This window comes from Rousettus aegyptiacus, unplaced genomic scaffold (assembly GCF_014176215.1).
Source record: "Rousettus aegyptiacus isolate mRouAeg1 unplaced genomic scaffold, mRouAeg1.p scaffold_m13_p_2, whole genome shotgun sequence".
In the NCBI taxonomy this organism is placed as follows: domain Eukaryota; kingdom Metazoa; phylum Chordata; class Mammalia; order Chiroptera; family Pteropodidae; genus Rousettus; species Rousettus aegyptiacus.
In genome coordinates, this window is record NW_023416295.1 from 115,809,184 (window position 1) to 115,825,589 (window position 16,406).

At 38.2% G+C, this 16,406-nt stretch overlaps 1 protein-coding gene across 1 annotated transcript in view; it reads left to right on the forward strand.

The window, feature by feature from the left end:
• Window positions 1-4,870: 4,870 nt before the first annotated feature.
• Window positions 4,871-16,406, forward strand: part of PTPRR (protein tyrosine phosphatase receptor type R) — a 217,534-nt gene continuing 205,998 nt past the window's right edge. The window contains exon 1 of the mRNA XM_016152328.2: window positions 4,871-5,255. Coding sequence (XP_016007814.2) covers window positions 5,198-5,255 — 58 coding nt within the window. The 5' untranslated portion in view covers window positions 4,871-5,197. The remainder of the gene's footprint in view (window positions 5,256-16,406) is intronic.

A 16,406-nucleotide genomic window follows, 5' to 3' on the forward strand; every position in this document is an offset into this window, starting at 1 on the left:
TGGATGAATCTGACCTTTGCAGAGCTGGAGTGGATGACAGTACAATATACTAATACCAAGAGCTAGCTCCAAGGAAAGTTTATACTTTATTTTGAAAAAGGTTTTAATGATGAATCGATAGCAGAATCTATAGGTACCCATAGCCTTTCTGTCACTGATATTTTGTATTTGACTAGAACTGCATATTTCATAGATGTACAAAAAGTATCTTATTTTGTGTACCTAATTTTTTTTAAGAATACACATTGCTGTCTTTTGTGTGTTTGTATATGTGCATGTGTGTGTGTATATCGAACATTTTATATAGGTAGATCTTAATAAAAGTAGAGCTGTAAACTGCAAAATTTAATTGTCATTAACCATCTAGAAGTCTGTTTCTTGGATTCAAAACACTATATTTTCCCTTTAAACCTTGAAGTAAGTCCTTCCACTTATGAGAGAGGTGGCACAACAGTCGTTAACAGCATAGCGTTAACTGGAGTCACCAGTTCCGAGTTCTAATGCCAGCTTTACCACTTACCAACTGGATGAACGTGGGCAAATTACTAGTCTCATTTCCCTTTTCTTTTTCCATCACCAAAGGGGAATAATACCTCACAGAGCTCTTGGGAGGGCTGAATGTGAAAATATATATTTTGTAAATGTTAGTGCTTTTCCTCCCTATTCTTAATACTCTTTGTTATTTCCCCATTTTCCTCACTGTATGCTCATACAGAAGGGCAGATTGTTCTTCCTGGTTATGATTGGGAAAATGCTAAAAACAGTAATGGTGAGTCCACATACCTACATATGATGTCTTCGTCTATGAATTTTCAATTCATTCCTTTTTTATTCTATAACATTTCAATCTGAAGATAGCTTAATTCATATCATTTTTTCCTTTGTAAAATTAAATTATTGCTTTTTATTCCCTCCTATACATAGATACTGCTCAGACAAAAGTAAACTGATTTGGGGATTGATAAAGTGGCTGCATAAAGGATGGGCAGGGTAAGCAGAATACAAATCTCAACCAAGTGTTAGTCACTGTCACCTGTCATACTTGCACATGTTCAGAAGTCCCTTGAATCCGTTTCACTATTTCATGTCTCTTCTACTGGCTCACACAATCCATGGGCCTCTCTCTTCATGTGGAACGATTCGATTCTACTCATCCAGCCAGACTCAGCTCATTGACTGTTCTCTGTTAATAGTTTCTTGCTTGCTACCCCACCTCTATTCCCATCCTCCATAGAAGAGATAATTTCCTCTTTTCTGCTCTACTTTAAGCATCCTTCTAATGTGATTCTCTCAAGCATGATTTTACTCACCGTCTGTCTTTGTTCACTAGATGCCAGATCCCAGAGTCCACTGCCACAAGGAGGGCCTCATTCTCTTGGAGACAATCTCCTGTGGGTGTTTGTCACCACAGAGCTTTGGGTGAGAAAGCTCTGGCAAGTCTAGGGTCAACATCTCCTGCTTGGTCCATATTTAATTCCAGGGAGCCATTTACAACGGACACACACACACTCACTCTCTCTCTCTCTTTACACACACACACACACACACACACACACGTGTGTGTGTGTGTGTGTGTGTGTGTGTATAATGTGAAGTACATATCATAATGATTTGTGATTTTGAATCCTAACTTTACCAACCTACCTTTTGATTGATTACTTATGCTTGATTTGGAGCAAGTTACCTCTCTGTACCTTAATTGTCTTATCTCTGAAATGAGATCATGACAGTGCCTCCTTGAAAAGATATTATAAAGTTAAAATAGAATATCCATGTACTTAGAACAGAATCTGGCACATACAAAGCACTCGATTAATATTATCTCTCATTATATTTAAAAATAACAATCAAAATAAATTTTAAAAACTCTAAGTCTATGGATCCAATTTCTCTAAAATGTCCTAAGGAAGGATGGCCAACATATTTCTCCATTTATGAACAAGTAAAGATGAAGGCTTATAACAGTTAAATTGGGTTTGAGGACTGGCTCTAAAAGGCTTCTCTCCTGTATAAATTCTCCCTGAATCTTACCTCATAAGAAAGAGATTATGCATTTTCTGGAGAGGAAAAGTCTATATAATATGAATTTTCTATTTATCTTTTAAAAGGTAAATGATTTCTTTTAGAACACAGCTCTGTAGGCCACTACTAATTTGCACAGCTCTCTCATATTAATTCCTGTGCTTCTCTGTATTTGAACTAAGTTTTTAAAACTCTGGTGCAATGTTTTAACCAAGCTTCTTTTCTAAAAACCAAATCACCTTCACTAGTATTAGATCACAGGGTCAAAGAAAAGCAATATCTATGGACTCACTGGGAATATTTCTCAAATGTTAAGGGGTTGATTATTTCTGTAATTGACTAATTCACTTTTTGTCCTTTGACTTCACATGTCATAATATCAACTCCATTAGAAGTGTATTAGATTGACTCGCCAACAAACATGAATTTTTCTTGATTCCTTATCTTTTTCAAGTAAATTAATCATGAATGTCCAGTCACCAAAATGACAGCTCACTCAAGATTATTTTTACTATCCTGAACTATTTTATTATCATATCTAGTCAAATTGGAAATTGGAAAATTTTGCTGCTAAGGGGATCTTTATGCACAGCTTAATAACTCAGCTATCTGGGCAAAATAAATAGCCTGCTGACTGCTTGTCGGCAAAGTCCCAGGCAATTATATTAGTTGAAACTTTAAATGCTCCCCCTCACACACACCAAAATGTTGGATTATCTGTAAGAAAGCAAGGGGTTCAGGACACTGCTGCAGCGTTGTTTCATTATCATACATGCATTTATTTCTTGGACACCTCTGTAGGTTTGGAAATTAATATTCTTTTACGAAAGAATAAGGGAAGCACATCCATCAATGTGGCCTATTATTCTTTCCCTCCAACTCCCGGCCCTGTAGAAATTCTAACACCAGATATTAGACAAGAAGGGTAATTCCTCTAAGCTTTAAGCACAGCTAAATAAATTATCTCAAATGCTTATTTAGTATGAGTTCCAAAGAGCCAGGTTAATGGTCAGTATTAAACTTTATCAACCAGTTGCTTTCTATTTATTTATTTATTTTTTCTGAGCACTTATTTTGTGAGAGGCACTGATCTAATCAGTTGAGATACATCAATTAATAAAATTGCCAAAGATCTCTACCACTGAAGAAGGGATACCACTGCGAGGATGAAGGGGAGGGAAACAGGTAATAAATGAGATTTAATAAGCAATTCTTTTGGTATGTTAGAAAGTGATATATTCTATGAAAAAAAAAAAGACTTGGGAAAAGTGAATTGGAGTAGGGGAAGAGGTGGCAGCTTAGAATGGTTTGGGGTAAAATGGTAGTGCCACAGAAATCGTGCATGACATACCCACGTAGGGAAGTGGAGGAGTGGGGAGAGAGAAACTGTATATATCTCTATTTTCAGCATAGGAGACCTGTCTAGGTATTAAAATTACATCTCATTCTCCCCTTCTCCCACTTGTTCAAATGCAATTCTTGGCCTTGTCTCTCAGTGCTGAAAGTGAAATAAATTATAAAGAAAAAGATACTGCCTAGGCGCTCAGATCCTATGAGATCCTGACTAATTTAAGCCCTTGTGGGTAGCATATTTCTTATTAATTGTCCCAATTCACAGTGGATGGAGGAAGAAAGCTTTGAGTGAGAGATGCAGTTCATTCAATTCAATAAGCACTTATTAGTACCTTTTATTTGCCTAGAATGGCTTTATTCAATTTAAGCAACAGAAAGATGCAGAAGTTCTTATGGAGACCTAGACTGTGTTGTAAGACAAACTACAGATAAATGAATATCTGAAAAAAAAAATATGAGGCAATGTTAAACATATGTATATGTTCATGTACGGTAGAGAAATATCACTGTAATCTGGATTTAGGGCAGGGAGCTCTGGAGGAGTGAGAACAAGGTTAGACTTTCGTATGCTTGAATGTGGTAGTGATGTCAGTGGAGAAGAGTGGGGAATGGACAACAGCATTTCCTGAAGACATAGAGGCAGAAAACTCCTGGGATAGTTAAGGGAGAGAAGTCTGGCCGAGGGACTTCATGTAGTCACTAGAATAATATAAGGATTTTCCCACTCCCAAGTGTTAGATGCGGGGAGGGGTCACCTGTATTACACAGACTGTCGTAACCTCCCTAGAGGCACAAAGCCGCGCTGCAGGAGCCCAGTCACAGAGGTAATTTTATTACCTCTCACCTTAGAAAGTAAAATGGAGACTAAGGATAATTATCTCCAAAAAACAAAAAGGCGCTTTCATTTCTTCAAGTACACCGAAATTTCCTAGCAGTCTAAAAGTGTGGCCTCACTTCTTTATGTCACTATAGTCAAAAACTTTGGACTTCAGTAAGGAGAAAGTTTAAATATAGGGATTGAGCTGGAGAGAGAGGGAAGCAGAAACAAAAAGAAAGCTGTTAGCACAAGGCGGCCCAGGACACTCATTTAGGCTTCGCCAGGCATCTATACTCTATCCCTGTACGCAGCCCCGAGAAGCCAGTCGATCTGCGGCCCAGCAAAGGTCAACTCCCGGCAGTGCGGGCTGCCCCCACGTAAACCAAGATTTGGAGAAAGTGTAGGGTGGGTCTTGGGGTTGACACTTTCTTAGGCTCTCTCCTCTAGTTCATCTGGTCAAGACCAGGGTTTTGACAGCCTCTCTCAAATCACCGTCCCAGGAAGCTCCCTGAGGGGGCGCCTGCTCCCCTCGCAGCGGCCGCTAAGACCCGGAGAAGTGGAATTTCATTTTGAACCCCAGATGCCGCGCGGGGGCCAGCGCTGGGCCCTGGGCATGCTCAGTAGCCGCGGCGCGTCTCGCTGCTGCTCGCGCCGCACTGACCGCGCGCCGCCGGCTCCCGGGCTGGCGCGGGAGTCCGCCCGCCCTCTCCGCCGCGGCTGCCGGGCTTCCAGGCCAAGCATTCGCAGCCTCAGAGCGCCTCGGCCCCCACCCTGCTCCACCCGCGTCACCAGCCGCCTCCTACTCCTCTTCCTCTCCCCTCTCTCAGGGAGGCGAAGCTGGGGCGGCTTTCAGGCGGCGCTGCAGACCGCTCTGCAAACCCCAGCCGAGGACCTGCGAATGAATCCCGGAGCCCAGAGTCCCCTTGGCCGTGGCTCTTTCTAATAACACTTTGCCTGAAGTGGGATCGTGGCGGAGTTTCTCCTCCACCTCTCAATGCAAACACTATGCGGAGAGCAGTCGGCTTCCCTGCGCTGTGCTTGCTTCTTAATCTTCACGCTGCAGGTAAGAGGTTGCCGGGCAGAGCTGGATCTGGGGATGAGATGGGAAGGAAACTGCACATGCTTAAGGACTCTAAGAAAAGCTTACCTCTCAAAGAAAGCGGGATAGTACTGACAGGGAAGGGGTGAGGGAGTCATGCACCTGTTGGAAGACTGAGGGCGAAAACTTAAGCTAAAATCAGCTCTCGATAGTGAACATTTTCAATATGAATACAGGTTTGCTTCCCCTTCCCCTGCAGCTAGACTCCCCAATTCTGTTTCTAGGCTATGCAATTGAGTGCCAGTTTCTCAGGAGCCAGATAAGCCACCCTGCTGGATGTAACCTTTTCTACTGCAGCGGCTACATCTGTAAGGTCTCTTGGTTTAGCGAGAGCTCAGAGGGATGTTTCGGCTGTAACCTGATGGACCACATCTCCGCCCAAAAGATCGCAATACATGGTTCACGTTAAGGATGCCGCTCCAGGCTCCTTTGGCCCCTGCTCTTGTCACTCGAATTTTCTAAACCAATAAGAGGAAAGAAAGGTTTAAAATAGGACCCTGTCTTCTCTTTCAGCATCATGGTCAGCGTTCGAGGGCACTGAACAAAATCCCAGTCATAGTTTCAAAGCTGACAACCCAGGGTAGGCACCGTCTCTGGGAAACATTTGATGAGGTCCAGCCAAGAGACACAGTGAGATTGCTCCCAAATATAAATATATTTACTATCAGAACCAATATCAGGTTTTCTATGGTAGCAAACCTTAGGAAGTACCTGGGGAATTTATATGCGATGTCACTACAGACCCTGCTTTTTGGATACACGCAGCTTCTGTGTAATGCAAGGACTTGCTGGACTGAATCCTTTATCATTTTTACACTCACATGAGCCAAAATAGAATATGGCAGAGAGATTTTAGGAACCCTACTGCGATAGCAGTTGTCCATGCATTAGTTCTGTAGCAACCAAAGACTCGATGTTTTCCTTGAGTTTGCTTGTCATCCTATTACACATATTCATATTCATTCATTCCCGTAACTAACATTTATTGAATATGTGCTATGTTCCAGAGGCAATGAATAAACATAATGGTTGCAAAATTACAATTCTTGTGGTATCTTTTAAAAAGAGTGGGTGAGTCTTTTTTATAAGTGCAATAATGAAAGTAAAGTATGGTACTTTCTTATTTCTAGCTAATGCTATTTTAATTTATTGTGAATCTCTTGAAAAAGTAATGTATAGGGACATTAAGACTATAATTAAGCACACATGATAATTGTTATAATTATGATGTTATGTTGTGAAAATTTCAATAGTTCTTTGGCACCTTTTGAAAACTAGAAATAGCCACAAATTGGTCATTAAATTATTTGCAAACAGCTGTAATGAATCCTTTTATTACCACATAAAATTCTTTAATGTTGAAATATGGAATGAAAGCATACATATTGGGTTGAGTTTTACTTATTGTTTAATGATAGCACTGACACAAACATTCATTACCCCCCGCAAAAAGCCTCAATTCTTACGAAGTTTAAGAATGATTTAGTTCATCTATCAAAAACATCAGTGTAGTTATTTTTTTAAATTAATATATAAACAAACCTACAGATCACATTTACTATATCTTGAGTAATTATAGCTTAAAAGTTATAAAGGAACTTAAAAATAAGCATGGTGGAAAACACTACTAAATTTATTCTAGGTGAACATTTGGGATGAAGTAAATAGAGGACTTTCATTCATCAAAGGAGTAGCCTAGAAGTCTGTAGCCCTAGAGTTTACTTGGAACTCAACCATCTCTATTTTGACTCTTCAATTTGCAATATATATATATATATATATATATATATATGATTATATATATGATTATTTAAGCAATTTAAATTTAATAAGGCAGTGCATTGAAGGGCTATCTTTTACAGGTTTCACTTGCAAGATACTATATAAAAATTAATTATATTCATTTTTAATATAGTGCTTGCAATAGGTGTTTTTATACAGCAGATTGCAAGTTTAATATTGCAGTTTTCTTGCCAGTTTCATTTTGAATGCATTTTAATTTTAAACAGCAATTTGTGGGTCACAAGCTGTCATCAGATTAAAATTCATCACAGTTGTCTAATAACATTGTTAGAACTTTCCATTAGAACGGAAACAAACACAGATTTCTTGATCTAAGCTCCTGTAGATTTGGGTAATAAGAAAGTGAGTGGAATAGAGGACAAAGATCAAGAAGTCACTACTTCTCTTCTTGTTAAATGTCCAAGTTTGTGTCTTTTACAGAAGGCTCTCCTCTCAGGATGGAAGTGGGCTTTATAAAGAAGGGAAATGAATTATATATATTCAGGCCTCCCTGACTGAAAAGCTAATTGATCCATTTTGGTTATGCCCAGGATATCAGCAACTACTTATGCTGGCGGAACTGATGACATGTCAGAACCCTTTAGGGATGGGAGAAATTGGCCGACTGGATATGAGTGCTCTTCTTAGCTATACTAGGAATGGTTGACTTTGATATAGTCATGCTCCTAATGAAAACATAGCAAATCGTTTTCAACTGAGTGCTGTCTTTAATTATTTGGTTATACTTGCTCGAGTTACTTTGCAAAATAATAATAATATATATATTATTATATATTAATATTATTATTTTTTTTAAAGATTCTGACCAACCCTGAGTTCTGATTGACTTAATAGGGATACATATTGTGGTCTGTTTGCAATGTCTATGGGAATAAAAAGGGGAAGTGGAGTACTATGCCATGTAGTTAATATCTCTGGGTATGAAAATCCTAATGAATTTCTGAGCACTGAACTTTTTAGAGAACCTGGACACAACTCTGTCCATGGCAGCTGATTTTCATAAATGCTTTTAACAAGAAAAGTTATAATTATTATTCATCCAACTGCTTTCTGTACAGGTGAGGAAACTAATATTCAGTAAATGTTGAATAGTATTTACTTTATATAGCGAACAGCATAGTCAGAATGAAGACCCAAGTTTCCAGACCTGTGATTGTATACTATATAAAATTAAACACTGGTTCTGATAGTGAGGCCACCATTGACTTAGTGATGCCAAATTATTTTTATCTAACTGTCCTTAGTTTTTACTCTTCTGTGAGCTAATGTAATACGTAAACTCCAGTTGAAAAGACCGCTTCAAGAATATTCAAGAAGGTAACTAAAAGCTACCCCAATAACATGGATGGTAAAAAAATATATTATGTGGAAGACCCACAAATAGTGTATTTAGTGTTTCTTCTCTTTCTTCACCCAAAACATCATATTCTGTTTCAAGAGATGGTATTTATTGGGTAGTATTTTAGTTGCAAAGGAATGAAAATCAGAATATCTTAAAAATTTTCATGTGAAAGCTTTATTTTTTCTAGTGAAGGTTTTGCTAAAAAAAAAAAAACTGAATTCAATGCATTACTCTCTCCTCAAGTTCTGGAATAGGTTTGTTTTCAAATTTCCTCATTTATCTTACTATAAGACTTTCTGGATGGCACAAAGACTGCCTTCAATGTATATTCTGAAGAAGCTTCTTCATTCTCAGAGAAGTGATAGTCAATTTCTTTAGACTAATAAGGGTTTCTACGATGGGACCAAGAGGCTCCAGGAAGCACCACCCTCAAAAGAAAGGGTAGGCACTGGGACAAACCTGTCTGCCTCTTTGGCATTTAAGAGACATGAGCATATATACATAGAAGGTCACACATTCCTGGCACCATGACGAGACCTTGTAAAACTTCTGGATGCATTATCCACATTCAACTTTCTCTTCTTTGTTCTTCATCTACCTCTCCACCAGTTCCAGTTTTCAACCTATCCTACTGCTGAACATAATCAAGATGACCAACTATCTTCTTAGCAATGAATATGTACAGCATTTTTCTAATTCGATCTCTTTCTGGATTTTGAAAATTTTCCTCACTGAATTCTATGCATAATGACTACTTCCTAGAGTCCCTCTTATCTCACTAACCTTTCCTTAGTTTGTACTTTTAAGTCTGCTTTTGAGTGTTATTTAATGGTTAATGCTCTGGAATTTATGTGTCCTTGGTCTTCCCCCCCCCCTTTTTTTATACAACCTCCTTGAGTGATTATATTCAGACCTACAGATCAAAAGTTTCTAAATCTGTATTTTCATCTCAGATATTTCTCCTAAACTTCAGTCCTATAATTACAATTACCTTCCGCATCTCTGCCTTGGGCGAGGTCCTTGTTTCTTATATATTATCTTACAATAACCGAATATCAAATCATCCTTCATAACAATGTCAGAAGTAAAACTCTAAAAAGCATACGTTTTTTAGATCATATTCTCTCTTTGTAAAATTTTTTAAATATATCTATTTCCTTTTTCTCTGAGAATAAAACCCAAACTCATTAGCATGGCAAAGTCTTTCACTATCAGGTCTTTCCTAACTCCATTCTTTTTTCCTATCATCATGTCCTCCTTTGCACACTATGATCAAACTTAGAGTAAATTTCTTTCGGTTTGCTATGCCTCTCATGCTTGTCATGTAATGTTACATCTATCTGAAATATCCATACTCTGCTTCTTTTTGAAGATAACTCTTTCTCCAATTTCAAACCTTGGTCTGGCATCGCCTAGTTTGAGGAACTTTCCTTTGACATCCAGCTTCATTTGAGTAGTTTTCTTGGGTTTTCCTTGTGGGTCCTATGTATTCCTCTATTAATGTGCTTAACTTGAATATTGAAGCGTTAAAAAAATTTTATTTTTCAATTAGAGTTTATAGTCAATATTATTTTACATTAGTTTTAGGTGTATAGAATCACTGGTTAGACATTTGTATAATTTACCAGTGATCCCCCTGATTAGTCTAGTACCCACCTGATGCTATGTACAGTTATTACAATATTACTGACTACATTCCCTGTGCTGTACTTCACATCCCCATGACTATTTCGTAATTACCAATTTTCACTTCTTAATCCCTTCACCTTTTCACCCAGCCTCTCAGTCCCATTCCAATCTGGTAATCACCAGTCTGCCTTCTGTAGTTATTAGTCTGTTTCCATTTTGTTTATTTGTTTATGAATATTGAAGCTTTTTAGGACAATAACAAAATTGTAGCTTTTATCTTTGTATACCCATTCCCTAGAACTGTTCCTTTTACCTAGTGTACCATCAATAAATGTTCAGCAAATGAATAAATGTATTCAGGATGTATTTGGCAAAATAAATTATGATAAATTAATTTACATTGATAAAGAGATTATATCTCATTTTCATGGCCATAAAGAGTAGAATTGACTTTACTGCTGCCCCTTCAATCCAGCTTACATTTATTGGTTACAATGAAGTGGAAATGGGACAGAAAAGTTTTCACTTAAAAATAATCTCTAAGGTAAGTTTGTATTCCATGGGCATGATGCTAGTTGTGATGGAGTTGTATGCTGAACTTCTCCTAGGTAGACAGACGTTCCTGTGTGATTTTCTACTACTACTTCAGGATGGGAATGAAATGAATGTCTTTATTTTAAAGAGTTCAAATAATTACATAAAGTACATAGCATGATGTCTGTATCCAAAGGCATAGACCCAGAACTCAACCTTGATTACTGATTATTATCAATCCTGTAACGGCAGACATGAACCACTTACACATTTAAAATCAGCTGGGAGTGTGAGACAGTGGGTTCGATAAATCAATACCAAGAATAGTCCAACCCTTCCTTGCTCCCTCAAACAAAACAAAACTATCACAAAAAGTTTCTGAGTATTTGGATAGTTGTACATATTTTCTTTCTCTTTTTATGTGTAGACAGTCTTTATAAAACCATAAAGTTTTTAGATCCCACACATTTTATTTTTTACAAGAGACATGCTTATGCCTGAAGAATGGAGACTGGTTTATGAGTTATAAAAAGTCACTTTTGTATGAGATAATGTGATCATACATCAAAAGCCCATTTGTTGCCATTAGACTTAATGATAACAGGGATGTTATGTTTTATGGTAAGTTTATAGTTAAAATTTATAAAAGCTTTTTGTAAAGTCAAATATAAAAGGTAGAGAAAGCCATTTTTCCCTTTAAATGGGGGATTTGAAAGATCCTGCTTGGCCTATGAGTACATTCTTCATCTTCAAAGCACTTACGAATGCTGACACAGGATAGCATTGATATTTCCTGACATAAAGGATTTTAATAAGCTTCGAAGAAAACTATTTAATGGTAAAATATTATTTTATGATCAAATTTCCTAATTCTTACTCACCAAATAATGTAACTATAAGTATCTATTATTACAATGATATTTGTCACAGAATGACAATTAGCAAATTTATATTGGGAATATTAGCACTTTACATTCAGATAGATATCTAGATTTTTCTTAGAATCAAATCTCTTTCTATTTCAGTTTATTAAGATGTTCATGTCAATCATGGACCAAAAACAAAGCAAAACTACTTGTTTACATGAAGCAGTAGTCTAGACAATATTTTTTAATTGTAGTGAAATAAATATCAAGTTCAGTGGGGACATGATTTTTTTTTTTCTAATTCAGACCTGAAGCAATGTCAATTTTCTGACTAAAATATGCAGAATGGCTCAAGGCAACCCTAAACTGCTGATTCTTTGGAAAAGAGCACTAAATGAGCATAGAGTAAGAGCAGCTCGCAGGGATTCACTGTTGTACACGTACAGCAACATGTACAGAGCAGGACTGTACTGCTATTTCACGGTAGTAATGATCCAATTCCTGATGGCGACTGGAAGGAAATGAAGCCGTGTGCCTAACTATACAGGGTCAGCTCCCTTCATGCATTACTTTAACTTGTCTGGGAAAGATGATCAGCACAAAGTATGACAAACATAATATAGTGAGTTCATTTGAAAGGCCATCAATCCATGAATTACGAAGGTGTGGTTTTTAGTTATAAGCATTTTACTTTCTTCGTTTTGTTGATTCAGGTTAGTGTTTAAGTTATCCTTAGAAGAAAATGAAATAGCTTAAAAAGAGAAAATTAAAATAAAGGGGGAAATGCCACATTTTTAGATAACCCATAGCAGAATACTGTAGTAGTTAAGAGCATGGATACTGTGGTCAGGCTCAAAATCCAGGTTTGCTCTGGCTCTGTTACCAGTTCTGTAACTTAGGTCATGTTACTTAATCTTTTTAAAATGGAGACTATATACTACACAACTATAGGGTTGTTATTGTGTACTAAACAGGATAATGTATGTAAAGCTGCACCATCTTAGTAAGTACCATGTAAGTGTTAGGTATTATTAGATTATGGGTGGGAGAGGTTGGATTATCAATGCTTAACTAGTATGTTAGAGCAATTTTTCATTCTTTTTGCGTTTGAGCCAATCAATGCTAGAGAAGTACATATGCCCAAGAGAGCTTCTGGATTCCAACTGTTTTTTTCAATTAGGCCTTATCTGAATAGTTTTCCTCTACTATGATCATGAGCTGAACTAAATGGGCAGGTCGATAGTGGATAGTGAAGCTCTAAAACATCCACCTATAGCTTTTGGGCACTGAGAGGCTGGGGAGATCCAGGCTGAGCCCAAGACGGCAGATCTCATTCTCCTCCCAGCCCTTCTTCAGTGCCTCCCCCAACTCCCTCAATAAAATGGTTTGACATCTTCCCCCCTAATAAATCCACCTATTCCCCAATCTCCCAGTACCTTACCTAAAAGCTCCATCTAAACATGGTGTCTAGCATCATACCTTCAGCAAAATCCCTATTTCAATGAATGTGAAATACAGGTTTTTCTTGGGTTTACCCAATGGCTGGTGAAAATGTGTAACATTTACATAAATGCCATAAATTTAAAATATCTAGTTCCTGTTGCACTGCCTCACTTAGCAAATAGTCCAGACTTAACCTAGGAGACACCTCCCTAATTAGTCTCTCTAGGGACTCACAAAGGGTGAGAGGTTCAAGCATGTGACCCTAGCTGCAACTCATAGCTCAATAGGCCTCCTGTAGGATTGCTGCTCAGGCAATGCTTCTTCTCTACTGACCCAGTGACATTCTCCTGCTCACTATTTATAACCCATGGAGCTTCTAAGAACATCAGGCTGCCTATGGTTCTGTGCACACTGGAGAAGCAGGGCTGTTTGAATGTAAAGGGAAAGCAGGGAGGGGACATAGAGATGGGAAGACCCTATATCTAGGCCCTGTTACCTATTAGCACCTGATCTGCCAAGACTCATCTCTCATGCTGATTTTATCTCAGGTGGTCTATTATGTATGGCTCCTGTCTGGCTCCCTTGGAAACCTACCATCCATCAGAAAACTTAGAATTCAATTGTAGAAACTTTTCTATGGTGCTATCCTCCTCTATGCAAAGCCAAGTTCATAGGCAGCTATTTCAGTGCCTGCAAACATTCCATAACAGTTAAGACACTCTCCAGGGGAATTTTCACAGCTACTCGCAAGTGTGGTCCAGTTGGGCATGGCTCTTGGCATCCCTGGACCCTCTGAATCTCTAGAGTATCAGGATTTCCCCTCAGGTGTCCACTGATATTTTGGGGGGATTTGTTTTCTTAAACTGGAAATGATATTGAGAGTTCTCGAATTATAAATATTATCATGCTAAATCTGAGCATTAACTGAAGCTATGGAACTATAATAAAAGGATCTTCTCTTAAGATAAACATTGCTTTTCATAGAGAAGAAACAAATAGATTTCATTATAAGAAGGAAAGTACAAATGAGTATTTCCTAAATTCCTATGATTTTTTTTTTTAAGGCAAGGCAACCCTTGGTTGACCTCGCAGATTGCAAGGACCTTGTCAGTTTACAATCCCTTATTATTTATTTATTTATTTATTTATTTATTTTTGTTTCTTACAGAAGCTTGGTCCTCCTAGGTGGTCTCCCATCCAAGTACTAATCAGGCCCAACCCTGCTTAGCTTCTGAGATCAGACAGAATCGGGTTTGTTCAGGGCAGCATGGCTGCAGATCTTATAATGTTTTACTCTATACTAGATAGTCCTTTTACATTTTAGGGTAGAAAGTGTGTTCTGAAATGGCATGCTCATGCTTTCTAGAAACAGTAAAAATATACTCTAACTCATATAGCATAGGCTCTAGAATCTAACTACCTGGGTTTGAATCTCACCTCTGCTATTTACTGTTTAAATTATCGGTGCCTCCCTTTTCTCATCAGAAAAATACCGTAGTAACTACCTCATAGGGTGGTTTGAAGATTTAAAGAGCTAATGCATAAGGCCCTACAGCATGGGGGCTGGAAACCTACCATCCATCAGAAAACTTAGAACTTAGAACTCTGAAAGTCATTTGAAGAACTGTACTATAAAAAAAAAATGGAAGTATATTCAATAGATAGTAGCTATAAAAATTATCATATTAACATGTGAAAGCTTTTACTGGTCCTATATCTCAGCTCCCAAACTTGAAAAGAAAAACCGTACTCATGACTATTAGTTCATTAAAAAGAAATCACTCTCAAGCCTTCTTTTGTAAAGAGTGTCTGCTATGAAAATCAAACTGGCATGCCCTCATTTTTAAAAACACTAACAGAAACTTTGCCTTGTTCATAATTAGCAAGTTTGTGTTGGAAGGAATAAATGCTATTCTCCAAGCTGAAATATATAAGAAAAAAAATCCTATAACCATCAGAGACTCTGTGATCATTGGCAGCCCTTCTTCTGGTGAAGTATCTCAACCTCAGGGCTCAGGTAGGATTTGTAGTATCGTCACTCCTGCTGTCCCACTCAATCTGAATGTACAACACCCAACAGGGGCCAAGATATCCTGCTCGTAATGCTGAACTCTCTCTATGTCCACATAAACCTTGGAAACAGCATTGATCGGTTTGCGTACCCCGTTTTGAAGACCCTGTCCACATACCTTTGGTGTATGTGTGTGACAGGGGAGGGAGTGTGTGTCATGAAATCAGAGTTTCCTTGCATGTATGTATTCTGGGAACCAGGCATCCTGTCGTCCCTAGAGCTAAGTTCTAATGAGTCATCATAAATGCCCAGTGGGTGCAGAGCACATGCCTCCAATTCAGGCCTGTCCTGTGCCTGAAGCAAAAGTGCCGCTGGTCCCGCATGCTTCACCCTGCAGCATGAACAACCACTACTGACAGCCCCACCTACCATCCTGGCTCCAGCCCCCCATGTTTTGAGTTCACGCCCTGGAGCTGTGTGCTCTGGCTTAGCCTTCCTTCATTTCCAACTTTCTCTTTCCCCTCTACTCCAATTAAAGTGTGTAGTTCTTGCTCCCCATTGCAGGAAAGATCTCTTCTCAACTAGCTATATTTTAGAAAGGATGTGATGCAACGATCTACTCCAGATAAGAATAGCTGTTAATTTGATGGTCTTTCCCCAGCAGATGTTCATTTCGCTAGGGAATTATGAGAGAACAGTGCCCTAGCCCAGTGGCATTAATTTGAAATGATGGAGGAAAGGACTAGAACAGGATGGAGTAGAAATATTGACCTGAAGGACCTACCAAGTACCCCTCAAATTTCTAAACGCAAGCAAAGGAGGCCAGGGAAGGGATCTCTTTAAGTGGCTGCTGTAGACCTCCTGCCTCACCTTCCTTCTGACCTAATATCTGGGCTTTTATGTCTCTAAAATTATTATTACTGTGACAATATTTTAATTTTCTGTACATTCTAATGTTCATTTTGCTGTGTTTTAGTATAACTTCTAATCTACCATGAGAATTATTCTTAAAGCAGACACATCATTTTCTTTGTTTTTCAATTAGAGCCCAGCCTCTGAAAGTCATTTGAAGAACTGTACTATAAAAAAAAAAATGGAAGTAATTTATAATCTCTATAACTATTTATAAGTAATAATACTTTAGCTGTTTGCATAACAATGACTGATGTATAAAACTTAGGTTTTACAAATGTACTGCTTCGCCACTTGGTGAGTACCTGTAAAACTCAATTCCTATGATTTCTGCAAAGGTTAGCATTTTTCAGCTTTCTAGCCATATGATCATTTTTCTCCATTTTTGCATTTCCTCTGAGGGCAAATATCTTGATGAAGATCTCTTAATAGTTTTATAGAATTTAAGAGATAGTAGCACTTAACTCTTGTCAACTTCCTTTTCAAGCATCCTTTGACTCAGTTTCTCAGGATCTGGGGGGCAGCTGACAGCTTCTGTCTGAGCTGACATAAATCTCACTTCCTCCAGCAGTCTG